General features: G+C 47.7%; 1 protein-coding gene across 15 annotated transcripts in view; it reads left to right on the top strand.

Annotated features, from left to right (window-relative positions):
* The window catches only part of SRRM1 (serine and arginine repetitive matrix 1), a 28,336-nt gene that overhangs the window by 6,958 nt on the left and 2,792 nt on the right, over window positions 1-18,586 (top strand). For 2 of the 15 annotated variants that reach the window (XM_053998601.1, XM_053998612.1), the window contains 13 exons: window positions 120-329; window positions 847-966; window positions 2,474-2,745; window positions 2,858-2,938; window positions 3,267-3,353; window positions 3,973-4,111; window positions 4,351-4,392; window positions 6,059-6,163; window positions 6,690-7,151; window positions 8,141-8,318; window positions 8,781-8,975; window positions 9,152-9,238; window positions 11,755-12,615. In XM_053998601.1, coding sequence (XP_053854576.1) covers window positions 120-329; window positions 847-966; window positions 2,474-2,745; window positions 2,858-2,938; window positions 3,267-3,353; window positions 3,973-4,111; window positions 4,351-4,392; window positions 6,059-6,163; window positions 6,690-7,151; window positions 8,141-8,318; window positions 8,781-8,975; window positions 9,152-9,238; window positions 11,755-11,820 — 2,044 coding nt within the window. In that variant the 3' untranslated portion in view covers window positions 11,821-12,615. Of the gene's footprint in view, window positions 1-119; window positions 330-846; window positions 967-2,473; window positions 2,746-2,857; window positions 2,939-3,266; window positions 3,354-3,972; window positions 4,112-4,350; window positions 4,393-6,058; window positions 6,164-6,689; window positions 7,152-8,140; window positions 8,319-8,780; window positions 8,976-9,151; window positions 10,146-11,754; window positions 12,616-18,586 lie in introns of those variants that run through there. The other 13 variants (XR_008440583.1, XR_008440584.1, XR_008440585.1 and 10 more) reach the window with 13 other exon arrangements.

Consider the following 18,586-nt stretch of genomic DNA (forward strand, 5'->3'; position numbering starts at 1 on the left):
TTGTCAGAGAACGGGCAGGAGAATGTTTGTTGTAGGGGAATATCTTGGCAGCTTCTAAAATGTTGCTGTGCAGGCTGTGGTTTGTATATGCTTACAAATGAAGTCCTTATTTTTAACAGTGATATCCCAAAAGCTCCTAAACCTGAACCACCTGTACCAGAGACTAAGGAAACTTCACCAGAACGTAATTCAAAGAAGGAGAGGGAGAGGGAGAAGGAGAAGGAGAAGACTCGTCAGAGATCCCCAACTCGGTCCAAGTCCAGGTCAAGGTCCCGATCCCGTTCTCCATCTCATTCTCGACCCAGAAGGCGCCATAGATCACGGTCAAGGTAGGGCTTCAGGTGCTGGTTGTGAAGTTTGAGAATATTTTCTGCTGAAGGTGCCACTTAATGTTCTTGGTTAGTGATGGTTTTAGAGGTGTTGACTGTGGATGTTTTGGGCAAAATAAGAAAGATGCATTTGGTGTATAAATGTGTTTGGGAGTGTTTTGTTTGTATTGATTTATGAGATGCTCACAGTGACCAGCACTGACTGGAGAAGGAATTGGGCTGCTTAATATTGATAATGAGAATTGTGTAGCCTTTCTTTAGGACCTGGGATTGATGCTGAAAATGCTGTAAAATACTTCCTTTACCTCTTTCTTTTATTATTCTACTACTTAATAGAGTGACACTGTTAAACTTCAAAGCCCTGATAGTGTCCGTACATTTGGCATTCTCACCTAAATACAGCCTTAAAACGATGCACTTGGAGGAAAGCAACTCTGCACTCAGTGCCCCGAGGATAGATTTCCTCAACTCTGGAAGTTAGATAGTTGCTTTTCATTGGAATTTCTGATTGTGACAGGTCTTACTCCCCTAGAAGGCGACCCAGCCCGCGACGCCGGCCATCCCCACGCAGGAGGAGCCCGCCCCGGAGAATGCCTCCCCCACCCAGGCACAGGAGGAGCAGATCCCCCGTGAGGCGGTAAGAGCCCTGCTTTTTGAGACAGCTGGAAGTGCTAAACCTGCAAAGTTAAAGGGAACTGTAGCTGTGTTAGTAAAATTCCCTCGTTCATCTCACCTTAGCACTGACAGGTGTGTGATTAGAGTGATGGAAAAACTGTGGTGTCACATTTCCTAAGTGTGTTGTGGGGGAACACAGTTGCGGATGTAAAATGATTTCTTCTGAGTTAGGGTAGTGATGAAAATTCCCCCTTTTTGAAAAGTGGCAGTTTCAGAGCTTTTTTCTTTTTTGCTTCTTCAAATGGCTCTGGGTAGCTCCCAGCACAGGCTGACATGATAACTCTTAGGGCTTTTTTGCTTAAGTTCTAGTATTTTTCTTTCCTGACTGGGGAAAAAAAATGAGAACAAGTTGGGAATTTTACTCGTTGGGAATTTTTAATAATGACTTGTATTTCTATCACGTAAAATTAAATTTGGACTTGAAGTATGTTTCTTCTTCGTGTTCTCTTAAGATTCTTCAAGATTTGCCCTTTGGTGTTGAAAGTCACATTTTTCACAGCATAAGAATTGCTCTAGAGGCAAAGCTCTTAGCTGCCTTGCAAAGTAAATGATGTGCTTTTGGCAGTGTCAAAATAGACATTTGTCTTCATGGAGAGAGAACAGATTCTGATCCTTTTCATAGGAAGAGAATCAAAGTGATGCTTCTTGTGTACAGCAGTTGTTTTTGAGGAAGAAACACTTCTCTTCCTTTCTGTGACAAGGTGATGACTATTTCCTGAGTTTGTCAGTATGTTCATTTCACACAGTTACTGGGAAAACTGTGAAAAGTATCAAACATGTATGTTGCAAAATGTACAAGAGCACCCTTTCAGCAAATGTTTATCTCACTCAAGGTAGGGTTTCTTTTTTCCAGGTTCTCAGGAATTCTGCAGCCAAAGGTGGATTCTGCAGGTACACAATTGCAACAGAACTTGCCACAAATTTTGCCGCAGAATTCTGAGGCCCTACCTTTTAAATTTGCAAAGTAAAGATGAAAGACTAAAACATAAGGATGGATAGATTGATTCTGAATTGTTAAGTTGTTAAGTTGTCTGAAATTTTCACCTCCTGGTGTAAAACATTTTAGTGTCCTTGCACACTAAGCTCTTACCCAGATCTGCTCTGGAGATCATTAAGTCACATGTGCTAACACAGACAATTCTCTTAACCACCCAGAAGTTAGAGAGCCCAACCAAAACTAATTGTTTCCAGGGGCAAAGCTTAGCCGTAGCCTGTAGATTGACAGAAAGCCAGTGAAGGTGACACTAACAATTTTTAGCTCACTGTTGTAGTTAAGAATAACTGTGAAAGATTGGTTGTTATCCTCCTCTTCTCGAAACCGAGTGTTGCAGGCAGTCCACCATGTTTGGGAAGTGCTGTTGTCTGTGGCTCAGTGTCTGTGCTTGCAAACAACTGCAGTTCTTTGTTCTTTGTGCTGAGATGTTGCCCGCTGTGGCCGGGCAGGACCTGATGTGGGCTTTGATTTGCAGGAGAAGACGCTCCTCGGCCTCGCTGTCCGGCAGCAGCTCCTCCTCGTCCTCGTCGCGCTCCCGCTCTCCACCAAAGAAGCCTCCCAAGAGACCCGTGTCCAGCCCCCCCCGCAAAACGCGCCGGCTGTCCCCCTCGGCCAGCCCCCCCCGGCGCCGCCACCGGCCCTCACCCCCTGCCAGCCCCCCGCCCAAGCCCCGCCGCTCGCCCACCCCCCAGCAGTCCAACCGCGCCCGCAAGAGCCGCGGCTCTGTCTCACCCAGCAGGGCTTCAGGTGAGGGACGCCATCGCGGCTTGGGACTTCTGTTCCCTCTGAGAGCACGTGGGCATTTTGTAGGGACAGAAGAGTGTGAATTTCGGCTGAGCTGTTCCATTTTGTCTTGTAGCACCCAAACATAAGAGTACTGAGAAAAGAGAGTCTCCTTCGCCAGCACCCAAACCCAGGAAAGCAGAATTGTCGGAATCAGGTACGGCTTTGGCTGCCCAGCTCTGCTCCCGGGTGTGGGGTTTTTAGTCAAAAATACTTGGGCAGTGAAGTGCTGGGCCCTCCTGGAAGTCTAGCATTGAAATCAAGAGTTTTCAGAACTCTAAAGATGATCACTCCTACTGCCTCATTCTATCCAAGATTGCTTGGAATGAAAGTTCAGCCAAAGTGTTCCAACCTTATGTTATCCTAAGATTTGAGTGGAGGAAAACCTCATACCTGATGGTCTGCTCTCCATAACTTTGCTTCTGCCTGCATAAGGCAAATCTGTATCCTTGTTTTAAATGCCCTGTGCTTGTGTGTCCTTTCAGAAGAAGACAAAGGAGGCAAAATGGCTGCAGCAGATTCTGTCCAACAGAGGCGCCAGTACAGGAGGCAAAATCAACAGTCTTCATCTGGTATGGAGCACAGAAATTCCCTTAAACTGGCTTGTAGTTTCCTTTTGCAGGAAGTAGTTAAGTTCAAATACAGATTAAAGCTATTTGCTCTGTGCTCTGCAGGGCTATTGTAAACTTAATTACAGATTTGCCACTCATAATGAGGTCACTGTAATTATTGTTCAGGAGGAATAAAAGTATGACTTTTAAAGGTCATTACATCTTTTGTTAATGGGTTTGCATCTTTAAAATTGCGCTTCTAAACTCTGAACATCACACAAAAATGTTGTGTGCTGTGGATTGCATCATCTGTCCTTTACTTTGGACTCTTATGCTTGAGATCAGTAAATTCACCTGGATATTTTTGTCCACATAGTTTCAAAAAGTAGCTGCAGTTCACATTTTAAATTATCTGTCTAGCCAAATTTTATGGGGACAGTTAGATCACTGCAAGCATTTTTATCCATCTCCAGTAGACTTATTTATCACTTAAGTTCAGCCAACACCTTCAATCAATCTGCTTTTAAATTTTGGGTTCTCATTTTGTAGGAGATGAGGTTGGTTTGAACTGCAGCATTACCCTGTCAGTGACAAGTCACAAGGATCATTTTCCAGAGAGTGATTGTTTCTACGTTTGCAGATTCTGGTTCTTCATCTTCCTCAGAAGAGGAGAGGCCCAAGAGGTCGAACGTGAAGAACGGGGAGGTGGGCAGGCGCCACCGGCACTCGCACTCGCGCAGCCCCTCGCCCCGCAAGCGCCAGAAGGATTCCTCCCCTCGGTAACTGCTTGAACTCAGCTCATCCCTTCCTGTTATTTAATGTTTATCTCTCTGCAACTCTCACCAAATCCACATCAAGTCATGCCCACTCTGCCCAGACTTCTTTCAAGGTTTCCTTCCCATTACACTCATTTGGCAAAAGTTGCTCTGACCTTTCTTTGATCATGTTCATTTTTGCCTCAGATCCGTGGCAGATAGATCTGTTTTGTTTTGTTTTGTTTTCCCTCCACTGCTCTCAGGATGCAGATGGAAAAGAGGTGGCAATCACCAGTGATGAAAAGGTTGGTTAGAAATTAATCTCTTAAACAGGCTGTCATTTATTTTGGCATGGATAAGCATTTGCCATCCTTTTGTCCTTTAGACTTGCACACTCACGGTGAGGGAAATTCAGACTGATGTGCTCCTTCATGTGTTGGACCTGGAACCATTTCACTGGCAAAAATAGAAGGAACAGCACCTACTCTGTGTCCCTCACTGCTCATCCCTTGTTAATTCACATCAGCCTGTGACGTCAATAACTTTGATGTTGTTACATCCCACTGATGCCTGAGAACAGCTGAACACTTGTGTTCCTCAGGGGCTCCTTGCTCCAGACGCCCAGCTTTGGGTGAGCAGTGGTGGGTTCCTGCTGCCACTGACTCAAAACCCTCCTGCACACTTGCAACAAGCAATTAAGATCTTGATCTTCTGGGTCAGAAATGACTGTGGAGTTTTCAAAACTCTCATTCCTCAGTTCATGAGATATTTGGAGCTACTGGAAGTAGACAATCAGTAAAACAGCAGTGACTTTTTTATTTGTGACACATTTTGCTCTCTGTTGATCTAGAAATACAGAAACGTGCAGGAAGCTTGATGGGTTTATTAATTGGATGTAATGACCCTTGAGCAGGCTGTAATTAAGCCCTAGCTAGCAGATACTTACAGCACACATCATGATGTAGGAGATAAAGATGACTCCCTCACCAATGCAGACCTTCCTAATTATGGATCCTGTCAAACATTTCTATGGAAAACAGGTTGGGATTCAAAGGCTTTGATCTTGTTTTGCAACACACTGAATTCACGTACTGCCTGTTGCATAAATACGTGTTTAATTAGGACACTTAGTACATTTGAAGGCTGGGGGTTTTTTGGATCATAAAAGAACATTGTATTTTGGAGCAAACTCTTATCTATAAAAATGTGTTTCATTGCCTTGGAGAACAATACCCAGCATATTTGAAATCAGATCTCACTTAATGTAAATGAGATGCTTTGCTTTTTAATTGCTCTCAATTTTCCCTTATCCAGTCATTTTATCTTAATTGCTTTTTTTAAAAAAAGGAATATTTCACTTTACCAATATTCCTCTCTTTTAAAATTCTATGCAAGAATGTGTTGGATTAAAATTCCCCCTTCAAGAAGTCTGTTGTAAACCCTGCAAAGCAGAAAATGGCTCATTTGGTGAACAGTTCTAATCCAGAGAACTGTGGTTTAGGAGCCACTCTGTTTTTTTCCACTGCATTTCGAGAAATAAATAATTTTGGATTTCAGATGGAGCACAGTTTCACACTGTGAAGAAAATTAACTCCACCCAAGGCAAAATCAGCATGTGATCCATCGCTTATTCCAACCATTTGGCGTTTCTCTGGCTACAAGGTGGTGATGGATCAGGTTGTGCAGACGTGGAATTGTGTCCTGGCTGATGTGGTGGGCTCATGGTCACAGTCAGACACCTGTGGTGGGCTCATGGTCACAGTCAGACACCTGTGGTGGGCTCATGGTCACAGTCAGACGCTCATCGTCTCACACTCTTAAGAAAGATTTAAGTACTTTTCTTTCCATAGTGCTCCCAGTAGAATTCCATGTTAAGGTGCATGAAGGAGCAGATTTTGTGTAGTGGAAGCAGAGCATGAATCAGCTGGTGGCTCAGCTGGCAGTTTCCTGATCAGTCCCTGTTTTCTGCAGCAGGAGGAGGAGGAGCCCCTCGCCGCCCCCCGCGCGCCGGCGCCGCTCCCCTTCCCCGGCGCCGCCGCCCCGGCGCCGCCGCTCCCCATCCCCACCTCGCCGAAGGTACCACAACGGGCAACCCCTGCCTGCTCTGGGCTTGGGGACTCCTCTGGGCATGGGAAAAGGGTTCTGCTCCCAGTTCCTTCACTGGGAAGCTGAGGGGGCTGTGTCGTGCTGGTGAGGTTGGGTGTGGTGGGTGCATGGCCTGGACGTCATCGGGTTGCTGCTGCCAATCCTGAATTGGAATCACAGAACCATGGGATGGTTTGGGTTGGGAGGGACCTTAAAGATCATCCAGTCCCACCCCCTGCCATGGCAGAGACACCTTCCAAGTTTGCTCCAAGGTTGCTCCAAGTTTTGTCCAGCCTGGCCTTGGAAACTTCCAGGGATGGGGCAACCACAACCTTTCTGGATAACAACTTTTAAAGAGCTTTATTTTAAACTCTTAGAACTTCTAAAGAATTCTAGTTTAAATTTTGAGAAGTTTAAAGAACTTTAGAGTCCTTTTCCCCCTCTCTGGGTGCACTGCAGGGCACTGCTGACTGATTGCCATGCCTGGGTGGCCCCTGAACATTTGTTCTCTTTGCAGGTCTCCATCACCACCCCCGCGCAGACGTTCTCCCTCTCCACGGAGATACTCCCCCCCGATCCAGAGGCGATACTCCCCATCTCCCCCTCCCAAGAGAAGAACAGCTTCTCCTCCTCCCCCTCCCAAAAGAAGGGCCTCCCCTTCCCCCCAGTCCAAGCGCAGAGTCTCTCACTCCCCACCGCCAAAACAGAGGAGCTCCCCTACTGCTAAACGGCGCTCCCCTTCCGTATCTTCCAAGCACAGGAAGGGGTCTCCTCCCAGCAGATCCAACAGGGAAACACGTTCTCCACCACAAAACAAAAGGCATTCACCTTCACCACGGCCTCGAGCTTCCCACCCCTCCTCCAGCCCTCCGCCACCACGCCGGGGAGCGTCGGCGTCGCCGCAGAGGAGACAGTCACCCTCGCCCAGCACCAGGCCCATCAGGAGGGTGTCCAGAACGCCAGAACCCAAGAAAACAAAGTAAAAAAAACCCATCTTGTCTGCTCTGGGTTTGATGAGGGGTTGTTGTTTAGTTGTAATGCAGTGAATGTAGTTAAGGAATCATAGAATCCCAGAATGGTTTGGGTGAGAAGGGACCTTAAAGCCCCTCCAGTGCCACCCCTGCCATGACAGTGACACCTCCCACTGTCCCAGGTGCTCCAAGCCCCAGTGTACAACCTGGCCTTGGACACTGCCAGGGATCCAGGGGCAGCCACAGCTGCTCTGGGCACCTTGTGCCAGGGCCTCATCACCCTCACAAGGAAGAAATTTTTCCCAATATCCCATCTAACCCTGCCTCTGGCAGTGGGAAGCCATTCCCCCTTGTGCTGCCTGCATAATAAGCCCCTCTTCTTTTTATAAGACCCTGGAATGCTGCCACGAGGTCTCCCCAAATCCTTCCCTTTAATTGCTGGCTTTAAAGAAAACTTAACTTTGTCTTTAAACCTAACTGTGGAAGGGGACCAACACTTCTCATTGGCTCAGAAATAATTCCATAAGTGTTCACGATAAACTGCTAAAACTGTAAATATTTTTGTCTTTAGTGAGATGCTACTTTTCTGAGCAGACTGTGAGAAGTGTAGTGCCTGGATTATGAATTTTTTCAGAAGGAAAATGTAGCTAAATTGAAAGCCTTGCACAATTAAATAGCATTGCTGTTCTCTTGACTTTTAATGTGATTATTACTTGGTTAAACCAGAAAGGCAGCAATCAGTTCTGAGCAGCAGCAGGGTTGTTTAACAGCTCTTCAGGCTGCATTATCCCTCTGCATTATGGATCCACTCTGCTCTTGGATTGTTCTGCTTTTTTAAATCACATCAGCAAAGCAATTAATCTATTTATTTTTTAAATCAGTTTAAATCTTCTAAGTGCAGCCTGACCAAATTAAAGCACAGGTGTTCATTTGGCTCTTGTGTTGATATTCCCTTGTTCTGTGCCTCACCTCTGACTGCAACTCTTATGTTCCCCAGGGCTTCCACCCCCAGCCCCCGGCGCGTGTCCTCGTCCCGATCTGCGTCAGGGTCACCTGAGACAGCTCCCAAAAAACACCAAGGACCTGCATCTCCTGCCCGGTCTCGCTCTCCTTCTGCAAACTGGTCACCTGCAAAAAAGGCCAAGAGCCCAACTCAGAGCCCATCACCTGCCAGGGTATTTGCTCGTAAAGCAGAACTGCTTTGGGTTCCAGGGTAGGCTCTGGTTGGGAAGGCTGAGCTGCTGAGCAGCCCCAGGGTTATTCACAGTGAGGAAAACTGCTTGGGGTCATTCTTTGTAGTTAAAAACTTCTAAAAATAATTTGTAACATATTTTTTTCAAGCTTAACATCTCCAGGTGTGAAAGAAAATGGTGTTCTATAGAAAATCAGTCTTTTGGGGAAAAGTCTGTCCCATTTCATGAGTGTACATGAGTTTTATGGTCTACAAAGTGAGGGGGACTTACTTATAGTCAATATCCTCTGTGCAAACTCAGAGTATTCCCAGTGGGAAGAGAACAGATTGTTTGGTATCTTCACCTCCTCTTCTGAGGTGTTTCCCAGGGGCAGTTCCATTCTTTGCCAGAGAAGTTTGAAGCCTTAGAGATAAGTTGTAACATCTGTTGAATTATTTATTACAGAATTCAGATCAAGAAGGTGGTGGCAAGAAGAAGAAGAAAAAGAAGGATAAGAAGCATAAAAAGGATAAAAAGCACAAGAAACACAAAAAGCATAAGAAGGAGAAGGCGGCGGCGGCTGCAGTAGCTGCTGCCGTGGCTCCAGCAGACACCACCTCAGCACAGGGAGACCAGGAAGCAGAGACAGAGCCCAAAAAGGTGAGAATTTGGGACTTTGTAAAGGGTGGGTGTGCACTGCTGTGCTGGTGTTCCCACTGCCCTAATTCCAAAGTGAGATTTGGGCTGTGTGATTCCATGTGGGGATTTCAGTGCTGGGAGGGCTCAGCCTGGCCGGGCCTGGGGTGTTTGAAGCAGCTCTTTGTGTTTGTTTGAAGGAGACAGAAAGTGAACCCGAGGACAACCTGGATGACCTCGAAAAGCACCTGCGGGAGAAGGCCCTGAGGTCCATGAGGAAGGCGCAGGTGTCCCCCCCTTCCTAGGCCAACCCTTTGATATAATGTACATTTTATTTGGTTTGTACTCAGAATTCAATTTCAAATTGCTAAATGTGTTTGAGCTTTAGAATATAACATTTGTTGTAATAATTGCTAGGTTGAGGTTCACCATGTACAAAGGGCATGGATTTACATTACAAAAGGTGTCCACAGTGTACTAGTGACATTCTTTCATTGACAGTCAGCATAATTTCATTTAGAGTGAGACTTTTTAGAAGCAGTAGGAATTTGTTTTGGAGGTTTGAAACATGACCGTCAGTTCCCTCGTTTCTTTGAAATCCAGCAGAGCCTTGAGCAGAATTTGTGAGGGGCTCATTTGAGTTCTTTTGTATCACTTACATGATGCTACTAACCTTTGTGGTTTGTAGGCTTGCCCAGGAGTAAAACCACTGCAGAATTCAAGAAGTACATCTCTATTTTAATGCTTTCTACTGTTGCCTGTATAGTCTCCATTAAAGCCAATCAAGAATAGCAATTTAGAGTGGTACATAAATGAAAGCATGTTGTTTACCAGGACACTGTGGGTTTATATTGATGTAACATGTTGATTTGGAACACTGGAATTTCATTTGTATTTTTATGTTCTTTTTTTAAAGGGCAGTTTCCATGATCAGCAAACCCAGAAAAAAAGATAATAATTCCTTCAGTTCCATAAATTTTGTTTGTGAGCTGTCGTTGCCCCATTCATAAATCTTGTCTCGTTACGGTTCTTCGGAATGGTCTGAGCAACTTTCAGAGCTGTGTTCTTTGAAAGTTTAGAGGAACCTGAACTTTGGATATTGTCATGTTTTCACTGTTCTTTGTTTTTGTTTTTTTAACTAAAGCTATATAAAGCTTGTGGATTAAACAAAATAAATTTCTAAATTTAAACAGATGTTGGCTATTTTTATCTGGACATTTACATTTGCTAATCAGCTTTGTTTTGTGCAGGGTTAGTGGCTGCTCAGAGATGAGAAAGTGTTTGATCCACTGTGCTGGCTCTGGAAAAATTTGGGCTTTTAACTGGCCTGGTGGAGCAGGAAAAGCCCTTTAATTAGTGATGCTCCTGTGGAGTTCTTGCCAAGCAGGAGTCAAACAGCCTTACCTGGGCAGTGCTCTGAGAGGATGGAGAAGCTCAAACTCAATATTTGCTGTGAAAATTGCTGGTCAGAACAAGTGTTTGAAGGCCTTGCAAGAAATGAACAGCAGGTTTGATTAACTTGGAGAAGAGCTGCAGTGGTGTGAGAGCTCATCTGAGGAATCCTGGGGACTCCCTGCCTTTCCATAATCATGGAATCACAGAGTGGGAAGGGACCTTACAAAGCACCCAGTTCCAACCCCCTTTTAATCACTGGAAACTTGCTGGGTTGCTGCTGTGGAATTCTTATAAAAACTCCAGCTGTGTTTCTGAAATCAGCTCAGTTCTGAAGCCTGAGGTTCTTCTGGAAGGTGCTTTTGAATTATTTTTGTGATGTACACAGTGAAGTGTGCAGCTTGGTGAGTCTTTCCTTGCCCTTGTGCAGGGTCTAGCCTGAGGCAGGGCTGCTCCAGGAACTGGCTGGGAGGGGAGGTTTCACAGCAGCTCCTTCTGCACTTCCCTCTGTGCTGAACCTTTTGTTTCTTCACATGAATGTCATTGTGTGCTCAAGTGCTTGTAAACCTCCTCCAGAACTGGAATGCTGAGGATCAGCTGTTACTAAAAATGTGTGATAAATTCCAAGAAGCTTCTGGACAGAGGCATTTTTCAAAGTCCATCTGGGTGAATTTGGTGCTTGTGGAGCCGCAGACCCGAACTGGGGACGTGCTGATCCTCATTCACTGGGATTTTCCCTGGGTGTCCTGCAGAGGTGCAGCTCCCCAGGGTTTAATGTCTCCTTTATCATCCCAATCTTGCTTCTACCTGGGTTTAGTGACCTCTGAGTGCCTTTTAATCTTAGCACTAATAGAAGTTCTTTAAATACATTCAGGACCTGAGTCACTGATTATCTTCCCTCACACCTATTTCCATCTCCTGCCTCCAGGGCTGATAAAGGACCTCTGGATGGACCAGACCTTCCCTCCACCTTTCCATCTCCCTTGGAGTTCCTATTGTTGGTGCTCCCTCTGCCTCTTTTTTTCACCTATCCATAAGAAATGGATAGGCTTAAAAAGAGCAATTAAATGCAGTGTTTAAAAAGAATATAACTTCTAAATTGTGTTTCGCTTAGTATTTTAATTCCTTCCTACTTATCCATTCAAGTAGTAACATTTCATTTAAATACTAAATGGGATAATGAGCCCTCTCCTCTCCTGAGCTGTCCCTGCTGTTGCAAAGACCCTTTTTAGCACAGAATCTCTGCTGGGCTGGGTTCCATCTGTGTCTCTGCTGTTCATGACACCACTGAATTCTCTCCTGATCCTCTGATTGAGCTCCCCTCATCCAAACCCAAACTTGTCTGATCCCTGCCCCACTCTAGCTTCTTGGTTAACCTCTTCTCTTTGTTTTTAAATCCTTGTATTTGTAGTTCAGAAATGACCCTGCAGGTTCCTGGTGTGATGAGGCAGGAGCTACCTGGATCTGTTCATGCTGAATTTTGGCTTCCTGACCCAGGCCACCCTCATGAAGTGACAGACACAGGGTTTAGGTAAGGGACTTGCTGTAATGATTGTATCCAACTCCACAAAAAGTTTAATTGGGCTGTGTAATTGAAATGGAACTGAGTCCAGCAGTGAGTGTGAGGCTGAGGTGAGTCACAGGTCAGTCTCTGTAGCTGCTTCTGAAGAAAGATGTGTTTGTTGTGTCAACAGGTGGGACAATGGCAGGTGTGTGTGTGCAACAGTTCCAAGCTTATAGAAACTCAGGGCTGGATTGTTAAATTTTTCCACTTGTGTGACTTTGGCAATTTGCCTGGGAGTGCTGTGTGGAGCTTCCTGAGCCAAGGGATTTACCCTGAATTGCCCCAGGACACAGAACTGTTCTGCTGCTGCTCCCTGGGAGCCCAGGAATAAATCCCAGCACCAGGGCAGAGTTCTTTGCTGGGAGCCATCCCAAAACCTCCCTCACCTGACACAAATCCATGCCCTGAGCAGTGAGGGCTGCAGGGAGATACCTGGGCTTGGAGGAGCACTCTGTGCACTTTGACTTCATTCCTGCAGCACCAAACTCCAAATCCCTGTGTGCTGGTGTAAAAGCGGCCCTGGGAGGGGCAGCTCAGCAGGGCACAGAGCTGTATTTTGGTGGAGTTCCATTCCAGCTGTTGTGTGTCATAACTGATGATCTGTTACAGGATCATCTCATAAACCCTTGATTTGTCTGCTTGAAGTCCACTGTGGATGTCACCAATGTCTCAAAGCACTGACAATTCCATGGAATTGTGTTTCTCTTAAAGGTCTTACTCATAAATTACTATTGGAAGTAATTATATATCTTCCAGGATAATAAAAAGATTATTGAATCTCAGCACAATGGGATGGGGAGTTGTGTATCCCAGACTAATCAGCAGTTTGACTTTTGAACTTCATGCAACAATCCTGAATGAGTTCAAAGAGGCTGGAACTGCTGGAGTCCCTTCAGCTGGGTGTGAAACAACAGCTGGGGATGGTTCCCCCCCACTGGCTGGAGGCAGAGGATGTCCTGTACCAGCCACTCTTATCTGGGCTCCCTCTGGCTCAGGATCAGATAGTCCCTGTGAAAGTCCAGCAGGAACTGGACTCCTTTGTGTGGCACTCGAGGGGTGACACAGCTCAGCTGCTCTGAGCCAGGTTCTGGGGGAAAGAAGTGCTTGGCTTTGTTATCACTTGTTCAGTTTAGTTCTGACGTGAGCCAGAGCGTTTCCTTCTGCTGTGAGCGGAGCTCAGGGAGCTTCAAACATGGTTAGAGATCTTCTGGTCCACTTGTGATGGTTTGTGTTTGCTTTCTTGGTGGCTGGAGGCAGTCAGGTGGTGAAATTTTTCATATGTCCCATCCTGATTGTGGATTAAGCCTTGGGAAAATGGCTGGGAAAAGTGAGGCTGATTTTAATTGCTTTTAAAGTAGGAGAACAACCAATATACAGAGGGAGATGATGTTCAGAGGGGTCCCCAGTTCTCACTGCAGGTTTGTACCTAAACATCCCCAAGTGGCTTTGGCTCTATCTCACCAGGCTGGGGATGGACTGGAAGCTGTTCTGAAGGGATAAGGATCAGTTTGTTGTGGATCTGGAAAGGAGGGTTTGGGTTGTTCTTGCCTTTTTTCCCAACTTTTATTTAAAATCAAGAGCCACAAAGTGCCTCTTTTGGGGTTTGCTGGTGTCTTGTGTAGGGGCTGTGCCTGAGCAGCAAATGGGAGTTGTGTGGCTCCAACCCATCTCCCAGGGAGAGAAAACGCTGCGAAATTCTTCCTTAGCTGGGAGTGTCGGATTTTGTAATGGGAGCCAGCCAACTCCCGGGGCAGGTGAGGCAGGTCTGCCGCCCCAGCGCGCCTGGGTGAAGCCGGCACTGGAGCGGGGCTGACTCACCCGCACTCCTTTGTGCCGTGCTTTGGGCTTGTGCCAAGCCTCTTTTGGGGTTTGGAGAATCCTAAAGATCAGTGCTGCAGGAGGGAACGTGCTGGCTCCCAAACCGGGGCTGGGGCAGTGAGGGGGGCTGGGGTCAGTGCCAGGAGTGCAGCTCCCCACAGGTTGGGTTTGCTGCAGGAGAGAAGACTGAGCCTTCAGTGCAAGGTGTTTTAATCACCAAGTCATTAATTATCTTCAACGTTCGTGTTGTGGCAGATTAAGAATCATGCTTTTTTCTCATTCGGGATCAATCTGTTGGGAATTGTGTGGTCAACACCTCCCAGGACCAGGTGTGGGACTTGACCTCCGGGCCGGGCTCTGGGGAGGCTGCCCAGCCCGGGATGGGGTCAGGAATCCTTTTGAACTCCCACATCTGCTTCCCTGGGCCGAGGAGCTGAAGGCAGGAGGGATGTGGGTCCGGAGCGTCCTTCCTCCCACACAAAGGCAGGATACGGCCGCCCCGGGCAGCTCCCGGAGTCAGTGCGGGCTTTGTGCGCCGAGCCTCGGGCAGGGACCGGGCCGGGGCTGCGACCCCTGGAGCCAGGGCTGCTCCTGCATGGAGCTATTGAACCCCAGGGAGAAACAGGAAAGGACCTCGTCCAGCAGATCCTGGGGAGCTCAGGTTGCTTTTGGCGTGGGGCTGGTCCTTGTGCCAATCCGGGCAAGAGGAGGATTATGCTCCGAATCCCTGGAAGTGCAGGATCCTTCTGATTCACGTGAAAGAAAACACGGAAAACAGCTGTCCTGGGAAAGCAGCGCTGGGGGGAAGGGAATTGTAGGGAATTGTTTGGTTCCCCCACAGAGGCTTTGTGTTCAGTGGAGGGACAGAGCTGCAGCTCGTGTAAATTGTTGTGGCTATGAAGTACATGAAATTCTGCTGCCGATGTCAGCTGGGAATGGCCCCTGGAGAGGGGGGGCCGGACTCTCCAGAGCACGTGCGGTCCTTATCTGCTCAGCCAGAGCTTCCTCTGGGTTTGTCCCCACCCCTGACCTGTGCCGAGTGTCCTGCTCCGGGCTGGCCCCAAGTGCACAAAGCTCCATGGGGTCCAGCCCCTGACCCACACGTGCAGTGGGAGAAGGGAATGTCTGTGGGGGCACAGCCTGGGAAGCTCTCAGGAGGTTTTCTATGCAGGGGGGCTTTTTGTAGTTCCTCGCTCAGGCTTTAAAACTTGAGCTTCAGATGAAAACAAAGCTGATGGAATGGTTGTGAGAAATGTGGATCTCTTTTAAGAGTAACCCCCCAAGGCTTCCCCTCTCCAGGAGGGAGGAAGCTCCCATTAAAAATTGATAGTCTCCCTGTCAGCTGGATTTTAATTCAGCAAGTGGATTTGACTACCGATGTGAAAAAAATTACCTTTGTCACCGTGCTGATACTTTTTTAATGAGACAGAAATGGTTTGGCACCTTTCCAGCTTATTAAAACCTTTGTGAGTCCACAGGCACCGGCACAAGGGGATGAGAAGGGAAAATTGCATTAAGTGCATGATTGGCAAAACAAAATTGAGCTCTTTTTTATTTATTTATTTTTAATCTATTACAAGCCTGTGAATGAATCTTCCATTATTTATGGGGAAGGATAAAGGGAGCCATCCCTGTGGCTGCAGGCAGACTCTGCTTTCAGTTCAACTCTTCTTTCCAGACAGGGAAAGTGGACACCTGCTGCTATCCAGGACAGAGATAAGTGAAGGGAGCAGTGTGAGAAGGGAGAAATCCCCATGTTCTGTGGGAGAACAGGGCCCTGGGGATGATTGATCTCCACAGGCGCTGGGTTTGTCTCAGTGGTCTGTGGGTTCCCAGCTCACCACAGGGTGGATTTCTTCACTGGATAAAAGCCTTCCCCCCTCCCAAGGGGATCAGACCCTTTCAGCCACTGCATCCCACGAGTTGAGTCACCCCAAGGTCTCCATCCTGTGCCCAACCAGCTGCAGGAGCTGCTGCAGCCCCGAGGCTTTGCTGCTCAGAGCCCTCCCAAGGCCGGCCATGTTGCCAGTGGGGATCTGGCCCCTCTCCAGCTCCTCTTCCTTCTTCCTGCCCCCAGCTCAGGCCCTTCCCCGCCCACACGGCCCTGCTGCAGCCAGTGTTCATCCAGGCCCCTGCTCGGGGGGATTTTTGCAGGGAGGAGCCGGGGTCGGCGCTGAGCTGGGAACGCTGACGCACTGTGGGAATCCTCGTGGGATTCCCCTCCTGCCTCAGTGTCCCCTCAGCACCACGGGCTCAGCATTCCCAGTGACGTAAGGGAGATTCCTGTTGATAAAGGGCTCGATGAAGCTCATGTGATGAGCAATGTGCTGATAACCAAGACTCTTCTGGCAGCTCAGAGGCCACTTTGCTGCAGTGGGGCCGAGGAGGGGCTGGCCCTGCTGGCACCAAGCCCCGGAGAAGGGGGCTGTGGAGAGAGGGGTTTCCCCCTGCTGCCAACAGAGGCTTTGGGTTTATCCTCTCCAACTGCACATCCCACTATTAATGAGCAGCCATGGTACCATTTGAATTTTAATGACATCACAGATGCAGCGCTGCTAATTGCTCATTTGCTTATCTGGAATGAGTTTTAAATCTGTGAAAGAAACCTGAATCATGGAAATCTCTTGTGCAGCTGATCAGGGCAGGGTTAGAGAAGCAGCTGTCTGTGGTTTAACCCCCTCAGTGACAATTCCTCCCCTTTCCATCCCATTGCCCACCTTGCTGCACTGATCAGCTGCAATTCATGGCTGGGATAAAAGCAAATGATTTAAAAGGGGAAAATCTCCACAGCCTTGGTACTCAGAGAGATGCTCTGAGAGCCTGGCTGGGTTTGGCCATCCCTGGCTGGGCCAGGAGGCAGAGGGATAGCTCCAGTCCTCAATTATCTCTCCCGGGTTTGTGCCTAAGTTTTTGGCTCTAACCAGCTCTTATTGCTGCTCAGTAGGAGCCCAAAGAGCCTTACAGCAATCATTACACAGACAAACCACCAGGGTAAAGAGGTGATAATTAAAATTGCAAAAGCAAGGACCTGATGATCTGAAATACCAGAATTTCAGCCTGAGCAGGTCGAGCGTGTGCTGCAGATAAGGAGCAGAGAGACGGGAAGATTTGGGAACCCTTTGGTCCTGCCCTGCAGGATTGTTGTTGTTCTCCTCATCTGCAGGGCACAGTGGCTTTGCTGGGGATCGCAGCTGCTTTTTGAGTTGGTGACTCAGGAGGTTTGGGTTCAGTTCCCCATCCTGCTGTGGGTATCTCAGGGATTTGGGATGTCATTTTCTTGGCAGTGCCTCAGGCTGTGAGGTTTGGAGAAGGTGGAGGAGTTTCTGTCCCTGTGTTTGGAGAGCTGGAGCACTCTACGTGCTGCTGCAATGCAAATAATTTTATCAGAAAGATTATTTCTAAATCCTGGTAGAACTGCAAGATCTTGGCCTCTTGTCCTGCCCACAATTCCTTTCCTTTCCTGAGTACTTGGAAAAAAATCTGGCTCCTTCCAGTGTGACTCAGATAGGAAGAAATAAACCTCACATTCATCATGTCACTGCTTGAGTCAGATCAGCATTTACGCCATCACTTTGGAGCAGGGTGGCTCTGAGAGAGGTGTTCCCTTTGTTCCTTGGGGTGAATGTCAGCCCTCCCAGATGTGGACTTTGCCCAAAGAACCTCCTGGAAAGCTCGGGGGATTTGGGATGCAGAGCTTCACCCCACAGGCAGAGCAGAGCAGAGATGTGAAACTTCAGATGGTGCCCAGCTGTACAGAGTGGTTTGGATTTGTGGAGGTGACAATCCTTCCCTAAACTGGGATTATCAGGTGCCTGCACTGAGGGAATCAGAGAATCATGGAATGGTTTGGGGTGGAAGGGACCTTAAAGATGATCCAGTTCCACCCCTGCCGTGGGCAGGGACACCTTCCACCATCCTGGTTGCTCATCCTTGGGCACTGCCAAGGATCCAGGGGCAGCCTGTGCCAGGGCCTCCCCACCCTCACAGGGAAGAATTTTTTCCTAATGCTCACAGCTTTGGATCAAGCCAGCCTGGAGATAAAGAGATTTTGTGTTGGACTTGGGTTTTTTTGTGAATCTTTTTCTCTCTGGTGTTGGGCTGCACCTCAGAGGGAAAATCAAGCATCTTGGTGTCATTGCTGTGACTGGATTGATCCCTGCAGATCCATGGGAGGGGGGCTGGAAGCTGGGAAGGAGCTGCTGCTTCCCTTTTCCCCACACACAAAGGGCAGCACACAGAGCCAGTACTGCGTTCCCTCAGCTCCCCTTCCCCGGGTCCCTCTGACCTGCAGCCCATTAAAAACCCACAGCAAACAGAGTTTCTGCATTTCAGCTCTGTGACAGAAGCCAGTCTACGGTGCTGAATCCCAGCTGGGATATAATGGGCAGGGTTCATTAGGGGAGCCCCCAGCTACCGGCAGCTTCCAGGCTTTTCAGATGATGGGAATTCAGCAGGAAACCTCGGTGGTGGTGTTTGATTGCTGCTGCAGGGGACTGTGGCTGATTTAACCACTTAATCAACCTCAGCCAGGCAAAGCTGGGGTTGTTATTTCGGGAGAAGCAGGTTATGTAGTGCTTTTTTCTTCACCAAATCTCCTTATCAGCCCAGGTGTTTGAATCACCTGGGGACTAACCTTAAAAGAAAACAGACAATACCTGAATTTATTTACTTTCAAGCAACTTCTATACATTAAGGTGGGGAAATATAGATTTTAATCAGGCTCACAAAACTAGCTTTTATTTTTCCCCAAATAACTCTTCAAACCAGTGGATTTGGGGTTTTTATTGAAGGACTCCTTGTGTGTGTGCATCTGCACAGTGCTGCACAGGTTTCCCAGCACTCAGCCCCAACTCCATCTCTG

Source organism: Vidua macroura, chromosome 25 (genome assembly GCF_024509145.1).
Source record: "Vidua macroura isolate BioBank_ID:100142 chromosome 25, ASM2450914v1, whole genome shotgun sequence".
Classification (NCBI taxonomy): domain Eukaryota; kingdom Metazoa; phylum Chordata; class Aves; order Passeriformes; family Viduidae; genus Vidua; species Vidua macroura.